The sequence below is a fragment of the Triturus cristatus genome, chromosome 8 (genome assembly GCF_964204655.1).
Source record: "Triturus cristatus chromosome 8, aTriCri1.1, whole genome shotgun sequence".
NCBI classification, from domain to species: domain Eukaryota; kingdom Metazoa; phylum Chordata; class Amphibia; order Caudata; family Salamandridae; genus Triturus; species Triturus cristatus.
This window is the reverse complement of record NC_140591.1, coordinates 968,631,740-968,657,083: the sequence shown is the minus strand read 5'-3', so window position 1 is coordinate 968,657,083 and position 25,344 is coordinate 968,631,740. Positions and strand designations below refer to the sequence as shown.

Here is a 25,344-nt window from a genome sequence, read left to right as displayed (position 1 = left end):
TAAGGTACCTCGTTGGAGATTTCTTAAGAAAACAGTTTTTTTCCTGTGGTACCTTTTCTCCATCAGGAGCGCAGGGAGTGACGCCTTGTGTGCTGACCATTTGCACTTTAGGCACAATAGATGACCACTCTCCCCTCCCCTCCGACCCGCCCCCTCAATTATGGGCGATTAGTCTCAGTGTGTTGTGTCAAGAAGGGAAGGGGGCGGGGTGCACATTATCTGTTTAGGTACACGGAGAGAATGCTTACACCCCGCTTTGTGTCAGCCCAGGCTCAGAGCCCGTTCAGGGGTAGCTGGGAGTCCTGCTGCAGGCTGCTCAGGTGACACCGGCCGCCCCACATGCCCTTCTTCCTTCAGGTGGCCTCTGAGCTCGTGGGGTCGTGGGCTGGGATTTCATCAGTGTATTAAATGGAGCCATTCAAGTGTGCGGCCTTTATTAAATTATCTCATCTTGATAAAAGTGGGGTCGTCCCCCTACTATTTGTGTTTGGACCAATATGGCATTTTCCTGTGACAAAGCACCGTTGCACATAATGTATGCCAGGTGCTAGTAAACTGCTCGGAAAAATTAGGCAAGAGGGGGTGGGTACTGAAATTGAAAAAAAGGCACCATATATTGTTGTACATCGTGTTCCCACCAACGAGGTTCACAAACATGCGAGTGCATGCGCAAACTCAGAGCCACAAACATGAACTGGCATATAGGAATAAAAACAAGTTTATCAGCTGATTGCAGTATACTCCACCCAATCTCTTTCTCTTTATTCTCGTCTCTCTGCCACCTCCACTTTCTTCCTTTTAATAAAAACAGAATCTAGTAATCTAAACTTCCAGAGACTCTTCCAGTCTCTCCTCTCTGTCTCATCTGCTTGTCCTTTCTCTAGCCCCATTTGTCTGTGCCTAACCTCACTCTTTCCCTGCTTCCCCAATCTCTCCACCCTTTCTCCCCCTCTGTTTCCCACCCCGGACAAGCTTCTCCACATCACCAACGTTTATGCTGCAACTAAATCAGTCTGCTCGCAAAAAAAAATAACAATTATAACAACTAAATAGGCTATCATGATGTTTCTGTGCACATAAATGTTTGTTATTCTGATGGTTTTTGGTAGGGTGCAAGTCACATAAAAAATACCTCAACCCGCCAGGCTTTCCACTGGTAATTACCAATGTTTCCAGTAGGCTCGCCCCTCTCTTTTTCTCGAAATATGCTTCATTCGAGCCATTGACGCACCTCTGAAGGGGAAGTGACATCAGCTCACCCAGACATTTTCACAACATCCCTGTGGTGGGAGCCCAAGTGACAGGATCAGGGGCTTAACACAGGCCCCCGTGGTGCGGGGGGGGGGGGCGCCAAGCTCCAGGGGGCCCCCTCCGCACAGCACTCGGTCTGCAGAGCTCCTGAATGAGCCCAGAGGGGGCCCCTCCATGTGCCTTGCAGGGAGGCCCCCTCGAGTTTCGTTACGCCAGTGGACAGGATAATGCTACATTATCAACAGCTTTCTCTCCTTTTCCCAGAACTGCTAGTCGTTCCAAGGTGCTCGCCACACACTGGCTCGGCCCATCCGAACTCCCTTTTGGGTGTGAGAAATGTGGTACCCAAACTCGGCAGCCTAAGCATTCAACCTACGTGAACCGGAACATTGTATATTTCAAAGAAAAATAACAAAGTAAAACGAGCCCTTACAACGAGGCTCTGGCACAATAAACTAACAGTGAAAAGGGAAGAAAATCCATAATAAGGGACACTCGCACTCCCCACTACCACAAAATCAGCACTGGTATAGAAAGACAGTACTTTAAATAGGTCGGTACTGTGCACCTGCACTTTGTTTTATTTTAAGAGGGAGAGTACCTGCACTTCGAGAGAAACGAAATACTTTTAATTGGAGAGTAGCGGCACTTCTCAGAAACAAGCACTTCTATTTTCCCTGCACTTCTATTTTTCCATTTAAAGCACCGAGGAAAATCCTTTATTGGTCAGTTGTATGGACCTGGAGAACACATTTAGTTAATGTAGGAAGACACATTGCAATGAACGTGCTCTTTGGCAATGAGGGTATGTGTTTTTATGTCTACGTGTTGTATACTTTGGGTGGGGAATTACCCAGAATGCCTCTCTTGAACAATGACCATGCACTCGTCTTTTCATTTGGATTCTCTGCAGCCTGCATTGTTTACTGCACATATAATTACATCTTAATGTCTATAAGGCGCTAACAGCCAGTTCTACAGTCCACCAGGAGTGTATTCCCAGTGTATTCTTGGCAAAGCCAATAGCTCTCACCTTTGGGACCTTATAAGTATTTAGTTATGCAGCACAATATCCTTACTGCAACATTAACTGTTGCATGGCTAAACACTTATAAGGTCCCAAAGATGAGACCTATTGGCTATGCCAATGCTTGTTCTAACAGGATATACATAATATAGGGTCTTTCAGCCAGTGCGCTTCATCCATTGGTCTGTTAATGAGTCAGTCATATTTTTCTTATACCAACTACAGCATGGGGCAATGTATAAGCCAATTTCACCCGCTGGCTAATTTCCCTGTGAGTGATGGCCATTCAGCCCTTATCAGTAGCACATCCTCACCCAGAGCAGTTCCATTTAGTTCCTGGGGCTGTAATGGAAATGCGTGTCTTTTTAGATCAAAAAGTATTTTTTGCTTTAGCCAATATATATAGATATATATATATATTTTTTACACTGATGAGGGCACAGCACCTTCCATAACTAATCTTTCTTGCAAAAACCATGATAAAGCAAGCATTGGCTATTCCAAACGGCTGGTGGTCAATGCAACAACTATTAACTTTGCCAGTGCTCAGCCAGCCCTGAACTATCATGCTGAATTTTTACACCATCAGCATCGATGGAAACATTATCACAGCACTTCTGGTGTGACAAACACTGTGGAGCTAAAGAAAGTACAGAAAAAAAGTTATGATAATGGGATCAGCTGGCAATCTTTCTTCACATCAGTACGCCTTATCAAAAGACAACACATTCGAAGTTTAACTTTTTGAAGTGCTGGTTTTTGACACACATCCATTTAGGTATGAAAAATTAAATATTGTGCAATATTCTGCAGTACTTTAACAACACATGTATTTTCTTATGGTACCCTAAGTGCTAGCTGCAAATACGATTTAAGGCTAGACAAAACAGGATAATTAGTCCTATAAATTAGTGAATTTCCTAATAGAATGACTCTTTGTGTAAATTTGGTATTATACACTAACCTAGACTTTTTTTTTTTAAATCTCATAACGGTGTGCGACATAGTGGTTTTATTGCTTCATGACAAAACTGTTTGTTATCCTGAAAGCCTTATAAGCAAGAAGAGCAAGTCCAATTCACTCAACCCTTCTTTCTTTATAAAAGTATATTTTCAGATTTTAAACAAAAATCATGTGTAAATGAACCTAACGAACCTCCGGCCACCAAACTATGATGTGTTGCATTGGATGATGCCAGCAGTGAGCTCCAAAACTACTGAAACTCATGGTGCACTGTTAAGAGCAATGTTATCGCTGTAAATTGAAGATTCTGTGTTGTAACCACCCACTGTAGCTCTCAGGATCAGAGGGATGTAACAATAATGTCTATATTTCCAGTACTAGATGGGATGTGTCATCTTAAAGATGACAACCAGGGCATAATACCCATACGTTTATGTACTTTTCCTGTAGATGAAAAGTTTCAAATGCAAACTTTAAGAGATCCTCTCTGTTTACAGTGACTGCTGGGTGCAATAAAAATCACTTCGATATAAAGTTCGACTAAATACAGATCTTATCAAACACAGGACGATCAGACCACAATAAGTAAAGATCACCATATATGTCTCCCTTGATGGTCTTTAATGCCAACACTTGACCATGAGTTACCATTACCTTAACTTGTTTCCTTAAATCAATATTGATTATTGTAAGGCGAAAAAAACTGTCATTTAATCATCAACCAGGACTTATAAAGTGTGGCTAATCACCCGTGAGGGTATCCAGGTGCAGATAACCTGCTACTTAGGGGGGGTGCAGTTGAACATCTCTAAATGAAACAACACAAATAGTGAAATTAAAAATTAGATTATTGGATAGTTTCCATGTCTCCTATAACAATGAATTAAGGATACTTCTGCAAATTCTCATGGGGCTCCAAACCAACTTAAGCCACTCCTTGGTCACACTGACGGCTGCGTTCCTCAGGCAATAAGAATCTTTTTTTAAATAAATGTATACTCATCGTGACAGCCCTGTAGACAGCTCCTTTCTCCTCTTCAAGATAGAAATCATCATGGAAGTCGTACTTGCAGTGCTCCGTGTTTGCGTACCACTAGCAGGTTGGCTTCCCAACCACCATGCCCCCCAAAACATGTTGTAAAAGAGTTTTAAAATAAACTATACTCGAGAAAAACACATCAATATGCCAATCTCTCAATGGACATTTTGTCTAAACCATCGCCACAACCCCCTTTGTGCAGCCCAGCTGAATAGAAACCTTTTTGTCCTTGTGCTTGTGAAGAGCAGTTGCCATGGAGTCACGTTAATAACAGCCTGATGCTCTGCCTGGAGCTGCCTGTGATCCTGGCTACACATTTTGAGACCCTCAGAAGGACGGCCAGCTCCAAACAAGGATGGAAAGAATTCTGCTGGGAATGCAGACTATTAAGCGGACAACGAAACCTTACAAAAAAAAGTCCTCTCTTAGAGTATGAAAAAAAAAAGACGAACTGGAGCGGAATATTCAATTATTTCTGACACGGCCTAGGAAGAAACCCGAATCAGATTCGAGAGATTTTGAATATAATGAGATAAGCCAGCTGCTAACATGAGGAGAGGCTTTACTTGAGAGAATCTAAAATAAATTGGAAAAGTTTAGAGCGCTATAACCTTTACTCCCCAAGCACCACCATGCTGTTCTCCATGGTACCTTTTCATTCTCTTCATACGAGACCCCTGTGACGTGTCAAAGGCCAGTGCCTGCTGGCGGTCTTGCCTCAGTGACGAGACAGCACACACAGGGCCAAGTATAATGGTTTTCCATGAGGCCTTCCCCTGCCGAGTAGGGGTGAGACTGCCAAACGATTCTTTTCAAACAGGCTACCAACATTTCCTAAAATTGCAATTATTTCCATTCACTTTTGGCCTGATTTAAATTAATACAACAACCTTGGGCGAAAGGTTCACTCTCTTAAACAGATTCTAAACGTGGTTTTCCAACAAAATTCTAGTTTTCATTTTTCAAGACTAACATTACAGCAAAGCTGAAAAATACCATCTGTACTTGATATTTTTATGTGATGGGAAGGGTTTGAATTGATATATTTGGGACTCCTCTTACCACAGCTGATAAAACCCAACACAGGCATTAAATAATATTTCAGAGATGAAGATGCAGCCTGTGGCACCCCTAAATTGAGACCACATCCACTTGTCACCATAGCATGTCCATCAGTTCGTGTGATTTCAGGCTTGTGATAACTGTGGTGCTGTGCTACTCTCTAGAATGCATCTGCAAACCCTTTCAAGCCCAAGGCGGCAGCCTACCACTCGCCCGGTTACATTCCTGCACAGGAAGTTGGATTCTAGCTGAATGGTTCGGTACTAAGACAGCTTTGTGAGCCTGCTGCTAGAGGGCTAAAAAATTAGATATATTACAATGTCTGCTGAAGGCTCATGCACAGATGGGATGTGCAGCATGTTTCGACAACGTGTATCGGTGGGAACGTAAACCTCATGGGCAAAATAGAATTACTGTAAAAGCCAAAAATTCCTTTTTCCATGAGGTGCTCTCCATTGACCCACACTCCCTGACTGTAATGCCAGGTACTATTCAACCATAGAAAAAGCAATGAAGACAAAATCGGGGGGTGGGGAGGGGAAGAGATCCTGCCACATGGCTTGAAAAACACTGGAGCTTATAATGAAATCACTAGTGTACAAATAAATTGTGGAGATTGAACAAAATATTGCCTTTTTGCAGGTCTGTGAAAGTGCGTTGACATGGTGCTCCAACGCACTCACCCTAACCAGGGATTTCCTGACTGAGTCAATCAAAGCAATTGCTAAGTGCTCATTTGTTTCAATTATAATTAAGTTTGGAATTTTATAGCCACCATCATAGTTATAAAGTCACAGTTTATTTTGCATACTCACGCAGCAGTCTGTACACAGGAATAATATGGATTTCAAAATTGATACTGCACATGGATCAAACTATTGACAATTCAATGCACACCACTAAATGTTCTGCCCCCTTAACCTAACCATTTAAGTCCCGTCAAATAAGCACCCCCCCCCCCCCTGCACGTGAAGAGAAGAGTCATTTTGGGAACGCCCATTTCACCTTTATGCTAGATAAAATCTGGCTTTTTGAAGGCAAAACGCTGGAAAGATAACTCGTATCAGAATGTTTTATATAAAGTAGTTGTTAATATTGACCGTACAAACACGTGTGGTCACTAGCAAAAAATCAGTGCACGGCACTACAAACAGTGCACAAACCAGCATGCACAAACAATACTTGTACTCGTGAACAAGTGAAAAAGTGGGGTTCAAGTACAGAATGAAATGCATACTCTAAAGCAATACACAAATGGTCAACAGTCTTATTCTAGTATACTCTTATTATTTTAGGAGTAGGCCTAATATATAGAGAAGTATCCCAGCTTTTTAGTACATAGTTTAACAAAAAAATCTGAGTAATGTTTGCTTTCTTTCATTAATCAAATTTCTCAGTTGACTCAGAAAAGAACAATGCTCTGACCAAGGAATCTTTACATCTATCAATTTATTTCCACATCAAAAGTATCCCAAATGGTTGTGCATGGTTTCTAATAATCGCAAAACATGCAGAAGTTACAAAACTTCCAATATGTATAAATTACACATCTTAAATGTCATTTTGTGAGGCTAAAACTGACTCACACCAGTTATACTTCTGAAATACATAATCATCCGTCTGGTGATGGAAAATTTAAACATAAACTGTAAATATAATCTTAAAAGTTTAGTGGCTACACTCTGGTTTTTAATTCCATAATCTGCGCTTCCCAGTAGCCACTTTTGGGACTCTTTTTTTCACCACTTTGAGCACAACCAGGAATGATGAGAAGGAATGCAGCTCTCAATTGGGCTGCCAAGCAGTAGAGTGCTCTCTATGAACCAGTCTTGCTTTTCTAACGATTACATACATAGATTTCAGTTTTCTGGTGATTGGTGTCTACATCAGGAATGTACTCTTGACTGGGGAGTTCAATACCTAATGTTTAAGTTTGTGCCCCAGGCATCAAGCATAACTACTGTCTTGGGAGGGAGATGAAAAGAAAATTGTCTTCACTTAGTCACAAGTAGGCAGTCAAGATGAGCTTTTCATGGCATGAGCAGTGACCCAAACTTCAAGCTTGATCACGGTTGACTCGGACATAAGAAATCCAGCTAAGTATATGAACACCATCCAGAAACAAGATGACGATAGACCGCTTTTACGTTTCTCAAAACTTTGATGTCATTAGCTCATCGAGCTAGAGTTCAGAAATTTATTTTCCTTCTGATGCTTGCAGTTCTAAATTATAGGAGAGACAAACAGCAACAGAAGCAATGGAATGCAAAGAAAAATCTGCACTGGGTGACCTGCCCGTGCAGAGAAACCGGAAACTTGGGAGCTCTGCAAGAGGCCATGCTCCAGACTCATGGCACTCATTTTGTCCTATACTGGAATATCGAAATTATTACTCCGAGGTGTGGGCTTGGTTAGAGTTTTCTTATATGTAGGCTGGTCCAGGAAACAGACATACAGGAAGGACTACTTGCAACCGTGTCTTTGGAGTCACAACTCCTATTTCAGTCTGACACTCTTGAAAGCTTCTGATCTTATTAATGTCAAGATTCAGTATAGCCTATATTTTCTTTTCTACTTCAAGATTCCTTTAAAAAACACACTTTAATTTTCCTTGCAAAGGCACGATGTTCATTGCTCCCTGATAGTGCAACCTATTTTCTCAGTCTGATGTTATGTTTTCACGTGTAATGTTTGCACCTGAATTCGGTCACCTGGCACTTGGCTTTAGTATGGAAGTTCTAGTATGGGCTGGAAATTCCACGGCCCAACAGAACTTCACAATGAGATGAGCCTGCAACGGTTACACATACTGACTGATATCTAAACAAACTATGCTTAAAATCGCATTCGAGTGGTCCCTGATTCTTAAAAGTGGTGAAGAGGGGAAAGTGTGTGTAGTAGAGAGAGGGAAGGCACTTTTGGGAATGTTCCGCTAGCACTGCGAGAACAACTGAAGGAAAAGCTTGACTGTTTCTGCAATGCCGGGGCGATTGAGCCAATATAATCATCCAAATGGCTCAGCCTGATTGGACTGTCACACAAACCTAATGGGAAATTATGCATGTGTGCTGATTTGAGGGACCTCATTGAGTGTATATGGATTGATCGCCATACTTTGCCGCACATAAACTAAATGGTCATGAGTACTAGTGATGTCAAGTACTTTTCCTCAATAGAGCCATCATCTGACAATTTCCTGTGTGGGAAAATTAAAATCTCTTCCTAGGACTGAAGAACAGCACTACCTTTGCAAATGCCCGGTGGCCGGGAAAGCAGCAGTAGGAGATTGTTTAGGGATAGAATGTGTACCTATTGATAAGATGTATAAGACTGCTGGAGTTGAGGGTAAGTGATTATTGCATGAGTGACGGGCCATTCAAACTGTTTCCAGAAAGAGAGATTTGAGCAAGGAAGTCTTTCTGACTAATGGAGAATCTTTTGCTGCACGTCCCTCGAGGACAGATATAATAGATACGATTTTGAAAGGCAGCCAATAATTTTTCTTTTACACTTAATAGTACTCCACTATTATTCTTATTATGGTATTTATTAAAAGAAAAGAGCGAGGAATAAGAGACAGGTGTTTTTAAGGTCCCTGTGTGAAGCCATCACTAGTGAAAGTGGGATGGAAAAAAGTGTCTGACCCATGGTATTTGTATGTGAAGATCTGAGTATGTATACACCATGCTGACCAACATGGCTCAAGGATGTCTTATTCAAGATTAAGGATACCATCTAAAAAGTTTCCCTTCTGCAAATAGTTAGCCTCAAGAACACCTATTTTCACATTTAGACTCCTAGATTGGCTGGGGGGGGGGGGGGGGGGGCAGAAAAGTTCCTTAAACCCCTTGGGAGTCGACCTTAATGCAGACAGCGCACTACTGGGTAGGGACTATCAAAACATGCCTCTCTCACACTCATAAGGTCTGTTAAAGTGTAATAAAAAACTTCTGCAGAAAAACCACTAGGTCTATAGTACAGCCCTTGCCAAAGTAAGATTTTCCTTCCAGCTCATCCTCCATAGAACCTGTACAATTGTATGGGTAACATAAAGGACTGAATAAAGTTAAATACATGGTTATGTTGCAAAGAGACTGGTTGAAGAGCACAGCCAAATTGCTGTTGCCTATTTTCACACACAGGATTGTGGTGTCGCGGGTACGGCAGGACCCGGAAAATGGGTTACACAGGCCACAGGGCTATCGCTACAATGCTGGCACACACACTCAGTTGTTATGTCTGGACCAAGACCCCGAGCAGTCTTGAGCCCTTTTATTTATAACCTCGTGCGAGCCCGTCCTCGGGGTGCATGGGTGCGTGTTCAGCGTGAGTGAACGGGCTGGGTGGCTCTGTCACTACATCCCTCCAATCTTTCAGATGCATGAACCGTTGCGGGTAAGTCTTTAGTCTTTCTTCACGCACCATGCAAAGTCTCTAGTCTTTGACTAGGTGCTGGGTTCGGCCGGCGACCATACTTCTGACTCCGGGGGTTCTCCGCGACTTCCAACCCTTCTGACTCTTTTCCTCTCTCTTGGAACTTAACTCCTTGGCTCTGTGATTCTTCTGCTGCTTCTGTCTCTCCTTCGTATGGGTGTTGGGTGCCCTCTGCGTTGTCAGGTATGTCGCTCGCGGGAACTGCGCCCTCTCAGTCTTCTGAATCCCTTCTGACCTGTTTGGTTGTTAGCACACCCTCTATGACCTTCTTGAACCAGGAGGTGTTCCTTGGGACCACCCTATTTCCCCTCATGGCCGATACCATCGTGCCGTGGACATTGACAACTTCCCACACTTCCGGCACATACGGGGTGCGGTACTTCCAGGTCGGGTGACGATCCTTTACCATGACGTGGTCTACGACATGTATGCTCATGGATCGAGCTTTTCGAGCCTGGCTCGCCTTGTCATTGGACGCTCACCTCCGTGCTTGGGCTGCACCCTGATCCAGCGTGGGTGGACTTCACGAGCCTTCCGCCGGGACGCAGTCTCTTGGCGCTCTCCTGAATACAAGGTGAGCCGGGGCACACTGAGTAGTGCAGTGAGGGGTATGGCGATAGGCACCCAGGAACTGCGAGAGGCATTGTTCGGCATTTTCTCCCTTCTCGACCCCTATCCTGAGAGCTCGGTTTATGGTGCGCATGAACCGCTCCACCTCTCCATTTGCCTGGGGCCATTGTGGCGTGACCTTCCTGTGTCGGATGCCCCTGGAGGCCAGGTAATCTTGGAAGTCTCTGCCTTAGAACAGCGGCCCATTGTCTGATTTAATCTTTTCAGGTAGTCCCATCATGGCAAAGACACGCTCCAGCGCCGTCCTGCCGTGGTGAAACGCTGTTGACGATACCACCTCCACCACCAGGAACTTCGAGTGGGAATCAACCAGCACCATCGTGTTCCGCTCGTCTGGGAAGGACCCAAAGTCGATGATTACTTTGGACCATGGCTCGAGGCACGGGTCTTCCGTGATCAACGGATGTGGAGCGGAGTCGCTACCCGTGATGTTACAGGAGTGACAGGTTCGTACCATTTCTTCGACAGCTGCGTCAATTCCCAGGAACCAGACTTTGCTTCTCAGTCTGGCTTTGGTTTTCGAGATGCCTTGATGAGCCAGACGGACTACCGCCTTCTGCAGGCTCCTTGGAATGACGAGTTTGGTCCCTCGCAAGACTACTCCATGAAGGCCCACGCTGAGTTCATTTTGCACCCTCCACATGTGTTGTCGGAAAAGTTGTTCTTCTGCAGTGAGGGAACTAACTCCGTCCATAAAGTGACGCCAGTTCCGGTTAGTTAGCGTGGTCTTGACCTTGACGAGGCATTCGTCTGCCTTTGTCGCTTTTCCGATGTCTTCGAGCGTGAGGGTGACGGGACATGCTTCGAGAGAAACCATCTGAACTAACTCCTCGGTGCATTCTTCATCAGTGAGTGCAGGCGATGATTGTGCCATGCCAGGGTGACGCGACAAGAAGTCGGCAGGGTTGTCGGCCCCGGGCCGGAAGACCACCTCAAAGCGGTACGCCTGCATCTGTACTGCCCACCTTTCGATCCGGGGGGGGGGGGGAGCAAGTCGGGAAGTGCCAGCGAAGAGCGGGACAAGCGGTTTGTGGTCGGTGACCACTCGGAATTCATGTCCATAGAGGTATTAATGGAAGTGCTGACATGCACACTTGATGGCCAGGGCTTCGCGCTCAATTTGGGTGTACCTCATCTCTGTAGCAGTCAACGCCCGGCTGGCATACGCGGTTGGGACCCATTCCTTGGACTCTGTCTCCTGCATTAGGACTGCCCCCAGTCCAACAGGGCTGGCATCCACTACGACCTCTGTGCGCCGATTGGGACGAAAGTACGCTATGACCCGATTATCAATGAGAGCCTCCTTGATGGCCTGGAATACTAAGTCCTCCTTCACGGACACGACCCACGGCTGGCCGAACTTTGTGAGTGCACGGAGTGGTTCAGACAAGGACGCCAGATTGGGGATGAAGCGGCCACAATAAGTGGCCATCCCCAGGAAGCTTCGTACCTCGGTGGCTGATGTTGGCCGTGTGGCAGCGGATGGCCCCTGCTTTCTTCGGGTCGACTTGCAACCCGTCCCTCGAGAAGATGTACCCAAAGAAGTCTACTGATTCTCGGTAGAACGAGCACTTGGCTCTGTGGAGGGTGAGTCCGTTGTCCGCGAGCCGCTGTAAGGTGGCGCGGAGGTGTACGTGGTGTTCCTCTAGAGTCTTGGAAAACATTAGGATGTCATCGCTCAAGTTTATTACTCCTTGTAATCCTGTGAGGGTTTCCCGTATTGCGTTCTGGAACACCTCGCCGCCGAGGAGACGCCAAAGCTCAGCCTCTTGTATCGCCATAGGCCGACGTGAGTGGAAAACGTTATGATGTTCCTACTGTCCGGGTGGAGTTCCAGCTGATGATACCCTGCATTGAGGTCCAATTTGGTGAATCACTTGGCGCTGTTCAGGTCGGCGACTATGTCATCCATTGTGGGTGTAAGGTGTTGTTCCCTCTTCACGGCTCTGTTTGGCAGGCGCATGTCAACGCAGAGCCGGATGGCTCCCGGCTGCTTCGGGGCTACGAGGAGGGGGCAAACCCACGGTGTGGGCCCTGACACCTTCTCGATTACCCCCAAGTCCTCTAGCTTTTTCAGTTCTTCCTCCACTTACGGCCGCAAGTGGAACAGTACTCTCCTGTGCCGCAGCGCCGTGGGCCAGACCATCGGGTCGATATGCAATTTGAACATCTTCCCTTTCAAGCACCCAAGGCTGTCGAAGAGCATGGGAAAGTCCCTTAACATCTCTCGAGCATGCAGATCGTGCACCTGGTTCGCAAAGAACACTAACTCCGGATCTTCCGCCGTGTGACAGCTAAGGAGCGTGCCTCGTCATCCTTTCGTGACATGAAATTTCGTGGTCATGCGGTGACCCTCACTGGCGATCTCAATCTCCATGACTCCTCGTAGTGGGAGTGGCTCGTCGCTGTCATACGTGTATATCCTGGCATTGGACGGCAGGAGTGTCGGGCGGGGTGACAACTTGTCATATTGCTCACTGTCCATCACATTTACTTACGCCCCAGTATCTATGAGGGCACTCACAGGGGATCCTGCAACGGTGACGTTGCACATGGGCGGTGGTCTGCGCTTTGTTCCTTCCCTGCTGATGAAGGATACGAAAAAGACGTTGTCGTCTTCTATTCCCAGTCCAAACCCTGGCGGGGTGTCGTCCACCTGGCTGATCGGGTCTTCGAGCGCGAGTTGTCTCACCACCGTCGAGAGCCCGCATGGGGCGCTGCCCCGTCCTCTTCCACTCCTGCAGACCTTCGCAAAATGGTTGAGTTTCCCACATTGTGAACAGGTCCTACCTTTTGCTAAACACCTGCCCCCTGGGGGGTGGTCCAGGCCACAATTCCCGCACGTGCTTCCTTGCGACGGCCTTGTGGCACCTCTGGATTGAGGCAACCTTTGTTGAATCGCGTCTACTCTTTCCTCCTAGATTGCGGGCGTCCGTGGCGAGATGGGCTGCGAGGAGGGCCAGTTGAGAGCCGCTTCCATCTCGTCCGCACGAGCATTGGAGAGCTCGTGGGATCTGGCGAGCACTAGGATCTCGTCTAGAGGGATGCCCTGCTGCCACAGAATGAGACGTCGCAGCGAGACAGACTTGCATCCTTGAATGAGCTGAGCCCTTATCTCTCCCCTCAGGTCTGGTAGCGTGCAGGAGCTCGCCAGTTTTCGTAGACAAGAGTAGAAGATGTCTATGGTCTCGGCCTCGCCCTGCTGTGCTTGTCGAAGCTTGAAGTGCTCGAAATCCGGGTTTATCTGGGGATCAAAGTGGCGGTTTAGCGCTCGAACGGCCCCGTCGTAATCGGCATCCACTCCTCTCTCTGGTAGGGTCTCAAACAGGTCGTATAGCTCCCCACCTCTGTAGCAGATGAGGAGCAACCTCTTCACCTTCTCGCCGGTCTCTCTCACACCGATGAAATAATGATCTAGGCGACCAATCCAGGACTTCCAGCGCGCTGCGGCTGTGGCGGGGTCGGAGAGTTCGCTGAATGGCGGTAGAGGGGCAGCAGTGGCCTGGCCAGGCTGAACGTGGGCTGGTGGAGCAGCTTGAGGAGGGGCGGCAGTTGGCTGTTGGGGGGGCACCACCGCCGGCAGCACCTTGAGTGGTCATTCTACCACGTGGATCCGCCGGGTGAAATGCTGGAGCAGCACGTGCAGGCGGCGCTGAATGGCATCAAGCGCGTGTGTGGTGGACCCCTCGCTGACAGTCGGTGCCCCAGCTGGGCACACGCGATGGTGGTTGCACTAACTCGCCTTGGGCTGCGTTGCGGCCTGCTGGTGAGGTCGTGGGAGGGCTGTGGGGTGCACAGGGACGCAATTCACCCTATGGATTTCTTTTGCTCCCTTTTCCTGGCTGAGACCCCTTGCGCTGCGTATCCTTCCAGTAGACTTTGAGCCAGGTCAGAGGCATGGCCTCAGTGATGGCAGCTTCCCCGGACGTGGATGCCTGCAGGTGGTTGCTGATGCTGAGGGCAGGATGCCGCTGAGTGCCGAGGGCGCATCCACCAGTGCAGCGTGCAGTTCTGTTATTGTGCTCCGCGAGATGCGTGCAGCTTCGCAGCCCGCCGGCTCAATCACGTGACTGTGGGAGCGGGGCCGGGCCGAGCGTGAGCAGAGTGCAGGCGCGGGACACGGGATGTGCAGCCGAAGGCCCTAGCAAGCAGGGCAGACCTCACCTCGAGCGCGTGTCCTTACGCTGAAGATCGCCGGCAGTCGTCGGTCGCGGCAGGCCTCCAACACCGGCAGCTGGTGGAACGCAGGGTGGGCACCTGCAACACACGCGGGAGGAGTCGGCACCGCGAAGGCAGCGGCCAGATGCCAATGGTAGACTCCAGGGTACAGCAGGTGAGGACTTCGGCCAAGCATGGGGTAGACCCGCCTCGTCGCCAGTGTGGTGTCGTGGGTACGGCAGGACGCGGACAGCGGGTTACACAGGCCGCAGGGCTATCGCTACAATGATGGCACACACACTCAGTTGTTATCTCTGGACCAAGACCCCGAGCAGTCTTGAGCCCTTTTATTTATACCCTCGGGCGAGCCCCACCCTCGGGGTGCATGGGTGCGTGTTCAGCGTGGGTGAACGGGCCGGGTGGCTCCATCACTACAAGGATGTTAGTTTATTTAGGAGGTCACAATTGCGGTACCAAGAAATAGCATTAGAAAATGGCAGCACAGCATGTCCTCCATTTCTGTGGAAGTGTGGAATGAGGAACTACCACTACCACGGGAAAAGGAATGCGCTTTACCTCAACGATATTAGTACATCCACGGACATATGAGATCAGAAGGGACCATGATTAGATACTCTATAGAACGCACGTCAAAAGACGTCATACAGATGTTACACATATGCACCAAGATATCTATTTTTCTGGCATTTCAGACAGAAGGTGCAAGGGCAACTCAAGGCAGTTTCACTTTATTTTCTAATACACACGAGGGAAATATTGTTATACGTTTAAAGCAACTTAATACAGTAACACCACCTTCGTGTAAACTCACGACACGAAATCCGACCAGCAGGCTCATCTCAGATCAGAATGCACTGGGTGCTGTCAGGAAATTCAAGTGTAGCCAAAATCCTTTTGATTAATGCACAAATTGCACTGGAATTCTAGACTTTCCTGGTAAAAGGGCTCCCCCTACCTGCATGTTACACAAATTGGCTTCGTCAAATACATCTCTTCAGTTATACAATATTGAAAAAATAAAATAAAACATTCAATGAATAACCGTTCGTATTAACAGAGCGCTATCACACAGAGCGATGTAATGCAGCCAGAAAATAGGAGACAAGACAACACAAAGCTGCTTCAGGCATTCACCTGCCACTACACTGGTTAATTGGCTAACAAAACGCTATATTAGATCTAGGCAAGGGCTTCTGGAATTAGTGGCTGTGAAGAAGCACGTGAATAGAGTCATCCAGGAACCCTTGGCGTGGCCGGGTATTTACCTTGCACCCCCAAGGGGCCCTCAGCCTCTCTGACTGCTGGCTCATGAAGATACTGCTGCGCCTTTGAGCTGCCGTGCATCCAGTGGTACCTGCCAAGTTCCAGCTCAGGTCTGGTGGTCACTGCCAATTTTAGGTGGTAAAAAGTCAGCCTCCTCCAGCGGTTCAATGCTTTTATACTGATATTATTGTTCACAAAGTGGTAAGGTTACCAAAGATTAAACTAGCTGAACGCTCATCGCCTGACAATGCATTTAACCCTCTCCCATGCAGATATCAATCGGTGCCAAGCGCGAGCAGGAAATGAACAGGAAGCAGCTGTTGCTACGTCACACGCACAATGGTCTGCGGCGCAGGTGTCGGGACACATTCGAGTTTCATTTCCAGAAATCCAGAAAAACAGTTTCTCTCGCAGCAGTCATTTCAGCTCAGGTTTTTTGGTCTATCCAATCCCCCCTTCCTCCAGCCCCATGTCCCACAGACAACCTTGATGACAAAACATGTGGTTTTGCCACAATAATATTTTCCCATCTATTTTAAAAAATGTCTAAACCAAGCAGGGTGAGATAATTACTGCCGGCTGTTAGGACAGCTCCAGATTCCTCTGAGATGTACACGTTTAAAGAGAGGCCGAGGAGTCGTTTTTTTTCTGTATGGTCTGTATTCTCGCGTTTTTGTTTTTTTTAGTTTTTGTGCTCAGAAATGATTAAAATTTCTTTTTATAGTTTTGGATGTGGTGCAATCCTACCCCCCCCCCCCCCCCCCAAACAACGCCCACATTTTAAAACGTATCCCTCACACAGGACGCCATATACGAATATTCCAGAAGCAAATAAGAGAGGGTGAGAAACCACTAACTATGATGTAATCAACTATGGCACTGAAATATGATTAATTTTGTAAGGTGGTGCATTTGATTGCAAATTTCTATTTTTACCTAGAGGTCGTCGCTTTTTTCATCTCTGTGGAAAACTGTACAAGTAATAACTTGCAATTGGATGTGAATGGACAATTAGAAATGTTCAGACGATTCTCCTCGTATCTAATAAGCTTCACACCAATAATTATCCAACTGGACAGGCGGAACGGCCTTGCTCATGTGAATTTAATTCAAGAGTCTGTCATACTTGCCACTTCTAACCCTCCGGGACTCGATAAGGAGCAGAAATGGGCTGGTTTTGTGCTATATGCCAATCAATACTTTGCATCTTCACAGCAATGCAAGTAAGTGCTAGAGAGAATATTATATCAAAATGCCACTTAAAATAAAAAAGTAAAATGTCTTGTGTATGTGTATACCTTGTCATTTGGGAGGAATGGTGCACTATAATCATGTATACATGTATATTACACTTTTGAACTTGTAAAGAGAATGGATGGCAATCACCTTGTTCTGATCCCGAAAATAAAATTGTCTTCTGTTCAACCAATTAGTGCAGGAGTGTCGCCCCACTGAAACGCCCCCTGAGATGAAAAATAAAATGGTAATGAAGTTAATTTATTACCATTTTATTTTTCATCCCCTCCCCGTCCTGAACTGAGTGTCAAGACAAGGCCGGGCCTACTGAATGACAGCAGCAGCAGAGAGGAGTGTGGGCTGCCTTTGCACTTGTTTAAAGTGCGCATGTCTTTTTGGCCGGCCACACATGCGCACTTTGAAACTCTAACCCAGCTATGGTAAGAAAGCTAAGTTGGAGAAAGAAAAAGCCCCCAGTGCTCTTGTGAGCACTGATATAGGCTGCTCCCACCAATCCTATTGCTGCTCTGACACCGGTTTGCAGAACAAGGGCATCGCCAGATTTGACTAAGAGAGTTAGCTGGGGCCCTGGAGTCCCGAGGGAAGAAGTCCGGAGCTAGGAGGACGCAGCAGCAACCACATTAAGTACATTTTAATTTTAATTACTACTTAACTGTTTTTATCTTATGAAAACAACCACTGATCTACCCGCCGCTCCACTTGCAGAAGTTGGCAGCCGCCACGGTTAGAATGGTGTATGTTAACTGTCTCTCCCAACTTCTGCTTGAGAATCATAAAACGCCATTTTTTTTCTCCAAATGGACACAAAATGTTATGTTCAGGATGCTTGGGCAGCACAATTCTATAAGAGCTCACTGAAAGAGTGCTAACACCACTATCCACGAAAGGTACCCTTGAACTATCGCCATAAAAACTAGTCTGAAGACTGATCGAAAGAGACTGGGCCTTTTATTGCAGATCTCAATTCTCCTTCTGTTATGTATATAGAGTCTGTGGTAAATGCAAGAGGTTCTGGACTGCGGAAGGCTGCTCTGTGTATTTAACATAGGGATACTAGGGGCCTTGCAGTGCACCAGATCTGGAATGGGAAACTGCACTCATGTTCAAACACAGTCAGTCTACAGCTGTCACAGAGGGGAGAGTTCGAAAGGCACTGCTTTTTGGCCATTACCAGTCTTTCTAGCAGTTCTAGATCGACCAAGCAGGCTATAACATTGGGAGTGCCATTTATGTATAATACATTAGCAGCCGATGAGGGAATTGTTAAAGGAGCTAATCAGTGGCAGCTAACTTTAAGAAAAAATGGAGAGGTGCGGAAGACTCACCATAAATCCAGGAGCACGACCGGTGCGGCACTTCTCTTTGCTGTCCACAAGCAGGAAAATGAAGGACTTCCTTCCTTCTTGTGGAACGCAACTCCAACCAATGCTGGAGCTGCTCTTGTGCTGTTTTCATCATGAAAGCAGCTCCAGGATTGGTGGGAGCAATCTCACCCAGTCCTCATTTTCAGGCTGGGGGCCTGTGGCAGGAATCCCCATTTGAATTGCTGGGTCTATAGTGCGCATGGTGGGCTGGCCGTCGCAAGACAGCTGGCAAATCCGACATGCGCACTCTAGACCAGTGCGTTCATCCTGCATTTGCAGCAATAGCCCCGCCCCCACTCTTGCACTGCACACAGCGTGAGTCGGTGCGGTGGCAAATAAATGAAATGGCATTTTATGTATTTGTGTTTGCCTGCTGCACTTGCAGCAGGTGGGGCGACGCCGCTCCGCTACGAGGAGCCGCTCTTGGAGCTAAAAATGAGTTATTGGCTTTTGTAACAAGCATCATGGTCTGTTAAGGCATAATGGCAGTCATCGCTGCCAAATGCCTCAACGAGGGGATACAGGGTGTACCACAAACACAAGACCTCAATGTAGCCCCATTTTCTGAATGATAAGAGGTTCTGGAGTCAATAGCCTTTCGCACATCTCTCAGCTGCGATTGCTTACTACATTCCAAGGGCAGAGTCTTGCCTGGCCTCTCCAGATTGGTAGTGGTGTATTTAACCAAACTCACGGAGAGCCACACTTTTCTTTTGTAAATTAATGTTGCAGGATAACGAGACAAAATGATTCCAAAAAAGAGCAAAAGCACAAATTCACTTTCATTTTTACAATGACTTAAACAAGAAACTACAGCAGAGATGAAAATGCTACATTATTTAGGCTGAAGCAGAATGGAAAATGTCTTCATCAGCAAACTATAGTTGAAGTTTGCTTTGTTGATGCTGTACATCTTTGTATTCAGCATGTCATCGGTGTCATTGGTGATGCCACTGACGCGGTCACCTGACAGCTATGAAATAATGCAAGGAGCCACGTGTGAGATGGCAAACACCGTTGGAGAGTGTTGTTAATTGCAAGTATACATTCGAAACGTACAGTCCCCTCCACAAAATATTTTCAGGTGGGGTATTTAAATGCAATGGCCAAAGTATGGTACTAAAATAAAAAGCACCAGAAACGGCTTGATCCTATGAATGTTGGCTAGGCAGAAGGTGTTGCATCTAATTCCTGCACCGCAGACTTGTGCAAGAAACGTGCTCTGCAACGTTGGGCTGCCTGCTTTGGTTGATGGGTCTAGTAAATGCATTGTGTGGCCTGTTAGCATCAAAGAAAAAGTAGAGCCTTGCCACTTTAATTCATGTTTTATTTAATAAACTTGTATTTGCTTACTATAGCTGGATAACATTGCCCACCAACTTAGTGAACACTGACCAAGATGGTTGAGAGCGAAATGTATATATATATTTTTTTCGGACTGATTCACTGAACGAACACTATGTCTTCTTAAGAAGGAAGAAAGAAAGCAACTTATTAGAAAGTTTTAGTAAATGACATGTTTGGCTCATCTGTCACAAGCATGTCCTGTGCACTGGTAGCACGCATTTAGTGGAGTGGGCTGGCATGAATTCATTGTGGCTGTGATTTATGTTGGGTGAATTTCCACTTCCGCAAATGTTGAAGGTAGCCACTGTCTGTGTTGTGAATGAAGGATTAGCAAGCAAGGACTTTGGACCCCTTTGGTGGCCATGTCTGCCAAGCTAGGACCTAAACTGGTGTGAGGTTTTCAGCTCTCACGCTTAACGCCTCCTGGCAGGAACTGTTTAGCCTTTTTCATAAAATAACTTGCCACTTATTCAAAGCATGTAAAACTAACTTTCGTTGCCCTTAAGTTTTCTCACTTAGTGCTTACATTTGGCAGTTATCACTTTTATAAAATCCCTACGGTCATGTCAAACTTGTTGAGGTTTGGTCTCGTAATTTCAATGGCACAAGTGGGTTAGCAAAAGTATCTCTGTAAGTGGGCCTGCTGACCAGGCATGGTGAACGTTGAGTTTACCAGCGATGCAAATGGAACTCAGGGCTGCGATTTTGGTCATTCACAATTTGAAGGGCAAGCTCACCATGTAGAACAAATTTAGTCAAGAGATTCGTTGAGTAATTAGATCCAGCCCTATTAGAGCCTTGAACTTAGAAGCTGGCAGAATGTCAAAGGGCGTCCTGGGCATCATTAACCTCTGTTCTGTTCCACTGCACAGCATTCAACTGAAAAAGGACCCATTGACAAAATTAATCACAAAAGGTCGAGTTATGGACAAGTTTTGGCATGGAAGCCCTTTTGGAATATTTTGGGGCGGAGGGAGGATGAGAGTTTGGAACTGAGCTTCTTTAAGGCAATCAGGAGAATAAACGTTTTGAGGTCTTTAAAGTGAGGCGATAATTCCAATATCTGCCAAAGACGTGGTGGTTAGAGCCAGCTGGCCAGCGACCAAACACCTCTTGGGTTTTAAGGCATTTTGAAAAGGGAAGCTTACATCTAATTGCCTCACACTCTTTGCAATGCTGGTTTGCTAGTGTCCGTGTGGAGTGAATGGGGCTGGATAGGCATTTCATGGAAGAAACATCACATGCCACTTCCACCTGTAAACGGTGGCAACTATCAAGCGGGGTCTTTTGAATAAGCCTGTGTGTCTTAGCCTCAAAAACAGAGATATTACTTGTCTGATTTTGGAGGCCGCCTTTCAGATTATCTGTAAGGGAACTTTGTGGATATCCACTCAGAATTACAATCAAAAGACACTAAAAGTGATATTGGTTAAAGGGATAGCACAGAAGGAATAACCGATGATTTCTCAAACAATACTAGATTTGTAGCGTTGCAGAAACATTATTTGGCCTTTGAGCATTTAACGGATTTATATTTGTTCTTAAAAAGAGCTCTATTCAGCAGGCTGAAGTAACCATATTTCAAATCATAGTAATTTCACTATATCTACGCCACTAAAACATCGATTGTGTTACTTGAGCAAAGATTTAGGCATCTGTGTGTCAAACAGCCACCGGCTGGATTCTGCTTGCCTTTCTAGTTGTAATGAAAATGGCTAAATGCATGTATTGTGTCATGGGAAAGCGATGTATGGTACTCAAAGAGGAAATTCACTGGTATATGGACTGGTTCCTTTCCCAGAATGCAGTTTTCTCTACCTCCACTCCACTCTATGGATCTGTGCAATATGAATTATGCCTAACATTTCAAAGGATAAAATGAAGTAATAAGTCGACCCTTCTAACCAGACTGCCCTTATGCTTTGTAGCAGCTACTAGCCACTAATAGAAGATATTTTCCGAACGAAAGAGAGGATCATATGAACCAGTCAAAGTATACAACTGGTGGGGGTGCTAATGTGTTGTAAATGCATATTGAGAAATTTTCATGTAGAAGGTTAACATTACTGGACAAGTCAATTGATCCTTCCCATCAAATTTACATCAATGATCCAAAGGATCAGAAAAGAACTGCGAGTGACAGACGAGAAGAGGGAGGAACGACACCCTGAATACAACTTGATCACTACGTGCTTCTACCCTTGATTTAGAATCAATACTGTGAGCTTTGATAGGTAACCACTTCATAGAAAGACACCGGTCAAAGCATGGCTTTAAGAATTGCCTATGATAGTTAGCAGGATTCTATGCATTAAATGCTAGGTACTGGCAAAGCTATGATGTCATGAGGCTGGCAGAAGTACTATTTCAAACAATTAGACAAAACTGATGATGGAGCAGTATCACACTGCCTTGACATAAGAAATAAAAATTAAAAAAATAAGCAAACTAATGCCCTGGATAGAATGACACTATTTGAATCTTATCTAAAGAGAAAAGCTTGTGTTTCATCAGCATATGCCCCTTTCAACACTGGGTTCCACAAGCTAAGAGGAGTTCAGTGTCTTCCGAGGGTAAGAGACTATCATATGCATTTGTGGACTCGTTTTGGTTTTTTGCGCTTTCATAATGGAATCAAAAGACAAACAGGGATGTGAGATTTATAATACTGATAGATTTTTTTAAATCTCAAACACATTTTATAAAGCCCCAAAGAATTGGTTGCTCACAAGGTGAGCACACATATAGGCATATACTTTGTTAACTGATAGCCAGAGTGAATTTAGAAATTTTATATGATCAATGCTTTGCCAGACTTTCCAGTAGGTGAACGTCTGTAGGCTCAATAGCTTGTCTCTGTTGAGACCACTAAGCTGAAAACACAATGACCGTAAATGTATTGGTTTATTCTCCAAAGAACTCAAGGTGGAGAGACACGGTTCTGTATTTGTTTTTTCCTTTCGTTGTTTGATTGAAGTGTTATATTTTGGATCTGCCCATAATGACTGCTTCAGCAACTCAGTGCTCTACGAGTGGTTACATTGTTTCCATGAGCATTGCCATGTCTTCTACGGCATGTGCTCCAGCCACGTCAACAGCTGAACCCCCATTCATGGTTCGTACTCTACTTAATTACCAGCATGGAATACACACTATTATTTGCCCGATGTGCCCCTTATATGCGATACTGTGATGACACTGTCAGTTATTCTTTGCCGGTTTCTTTGAAAATCAATAAAAACATTTTTTTAAAACAGAACGGAACTTACTGGAACAAGAAATGAGAGACCTCCGCCACCATGCTCAGCCAATTCTTGATGTCAGACTGTTAGACTTGGCATCCTTGGCGTGGTTTCCCCGGACTATTTGCCTCTACCTCCCGCATACTGTGTACTGGATTTCGTTTTTGCTGGGTTAGAGGCTTTGGGCACTTTGCCACTGCTAATCAGTGTCAAAGTGCAAGAGCTCCATATGCAAATTGTATTATGACAGGTTATCCATGATTGGCATATCTGATTTACTGGTAAGTCCCTAGTAAAGTGCACTGAGGGTGCCAGGGCCTGTAAAGCAAATGCTACTAGTGGGCCGGCAGCACCAATTGTGCCACCCACACCAGTAGCCTTTCAAATGTGTCTCAGCCTTGCCACTGCAGTGCCTTCACGTGCAGTCTTAGACTAGTATGTCAACCTAGTAAGTGCTCTCACTTGCCATGTCCTAACCTTTCCTTTTCTTATATGTAACACACCCCTCAGGTAGGCCCAAGGTACCCCCCATGGGCAGGGAGCACTGTATGTGGAAGGTAGGACATATACTGGTATGTTTGACATGTCCTTATAGTTTTTCACTGTTGCAATGCTGGCTGTCCCATAGGCTATCATTGGAGTTGCACTGTAACAGTTTACTTGTGTAACTTTCAATTGGGAACAGCTGGAGATTTGGAGTTTAGGCTCTCTGAACTCAGAATGTAATAACACATCTTTTAGTAAAGGTGGTTTTTAAATTGTGTGTTTGAAAATATCGCCTTTTAGAAAGTGGGCAATTTCTTGTTAAACCATCCTATGTGCCTCTGCCTGCTTGTGTATTCACTAAGGTTTTGGCGTGACATGAGCTAGGGATGTGCATTCACTTTAGACAGTCACAAGGTGGGTTAATGTGTGCCCGGCCTTTCCTAGGTGACTCATAGTTTTCACTAGCACCTGAATAGGCTGGGTCTGCTCCGCACAATACTGTCTCCACCTCCTGTAGTGAAGCTGGACCAGGGAGGGCAGAACTGGTTTTACCAAGCTCAGAGACTTTTGAAACAAGGACTTCAAAAGGAAATTTAGTTATAAGTAGTAGACCTAAACCCCCAGAACTTTAGATTACTTCTGGAATCAAGAGCAACCTCTGTCAAGGAGAAGAACTGAAGAGCTGCAAGGAGGACTACTGCCCCTTTGCTGTGTGTTGCTTTGCTGGGTTGGCCTGCAGTTGCAGCTTCTGCCACGGAGAGGACAAAGACTGGAACTTTACTGTGAAACTGCTTGTGAAGAATCACAAGGGATTGTGTGTGATTGCCTCCGATTCTGAAGGCTCGGGACACAAAGACTTCACCACCAGCTTCCTTAAACTCCACTGCTGGGAGTTCTGACTTGCCAAGAGGTGCCTGTTCCTGTTCTGGGCCTCTGGAGGTTGTTCCTGTTGCTGGGAGATGATAAAGCTTTAAGAAACCAAGAAAATCTACGCATCACCCTTCCTGTGCCTGTTTTTCAGATGCAAGACCACCGAGCTGGAGACATTTCCATGCTCCTCGGCCGTGAAGCTGAAGAATCAATGCAGCGCTGGCCAGCACCTGAAAAACCCACCACATGCCGAGTACTGTGCACCAATCTCCAAAGTCTAAGATCACCGACTCCAACGCAAGCCCTACTGTGCGGCTGAATGAAACAACACATCTTAGGACTGCTGCTGAAGGAATCAACGAAGCGCCCTTGTTTTCGCTGTAACCTCGACCTCCAGCTTTTCCAGATTTCCACGCATCGCCCTTGTGCAGCAGGTTTTCTGACGTATCACCCGCAGACCAGAACCGTCTTGGAATTGACGCATCACTTCTCCCAACAGTCCGGATTCGACGCATCACCTCTGCTTCGTGCAGCAGAACTGTCTCATCGCCTCACCAAGGACTCAGGAACTGACGTATCGCTGTTTTTCGACGCTTCCCTTCTCTGTGGCTGTTTGGGCTTGAGAATTTTGACGCATCTGAAGGTACTTTGTATAAAGTCACGCATCCGTAGTTTTCCTTGGACAGAATTGCTTGAAACCTTTTCAAAGTCATATTTTGAATCGTGTACATTGGATTTTTGTTGTTTTGGTCTTGCTTGGTTTAAATAAAGATACTTTATTTATAAACTAGTGTGGTGTCCATTTGTACCGTTTTCACTGTGTTACTGTGTGTCTAGGAGCAAATACTTTACATATTGTCTTTGGGATAAGCCTGTCTGCTCGTGCCAAGCTACCAAAGAGGTACACTGGGGTTATCTAAAGTGTGTAA

At 45.8% G+C, this 25,344-nt stretch overlaps 1 protein-coding gene across 5 annotated transcripts in view; it reads right to left on the bottom strand.

Annotated features, from left to right (window-relative positions):
- GPM6B (glycoprotein M6B) overlaps positions 1-25,344 on the bottom strand; it is a 367,605-nt gene that overhangs the window by 60,965 nt on the left and 281,296 nt on the right. For 2 of the 5 annotated variants that reach the window (XM_085622490.1, XM_085622486.1), the window contains exon 2: positions 15,852-15,971. The exons of the other annotated variants lie outside the window; for them this stretch is intronic. In XM_085622490.1, coding sequence (XP_085478616.1) covers positions 15,852-15,971 — 120 coding nt within the window. The remainder of the gene's footprint in view (positions 1-15,851; positions 15,972-25,344) is intronic. 5 annotated transcript variants of the gene reach the window in all.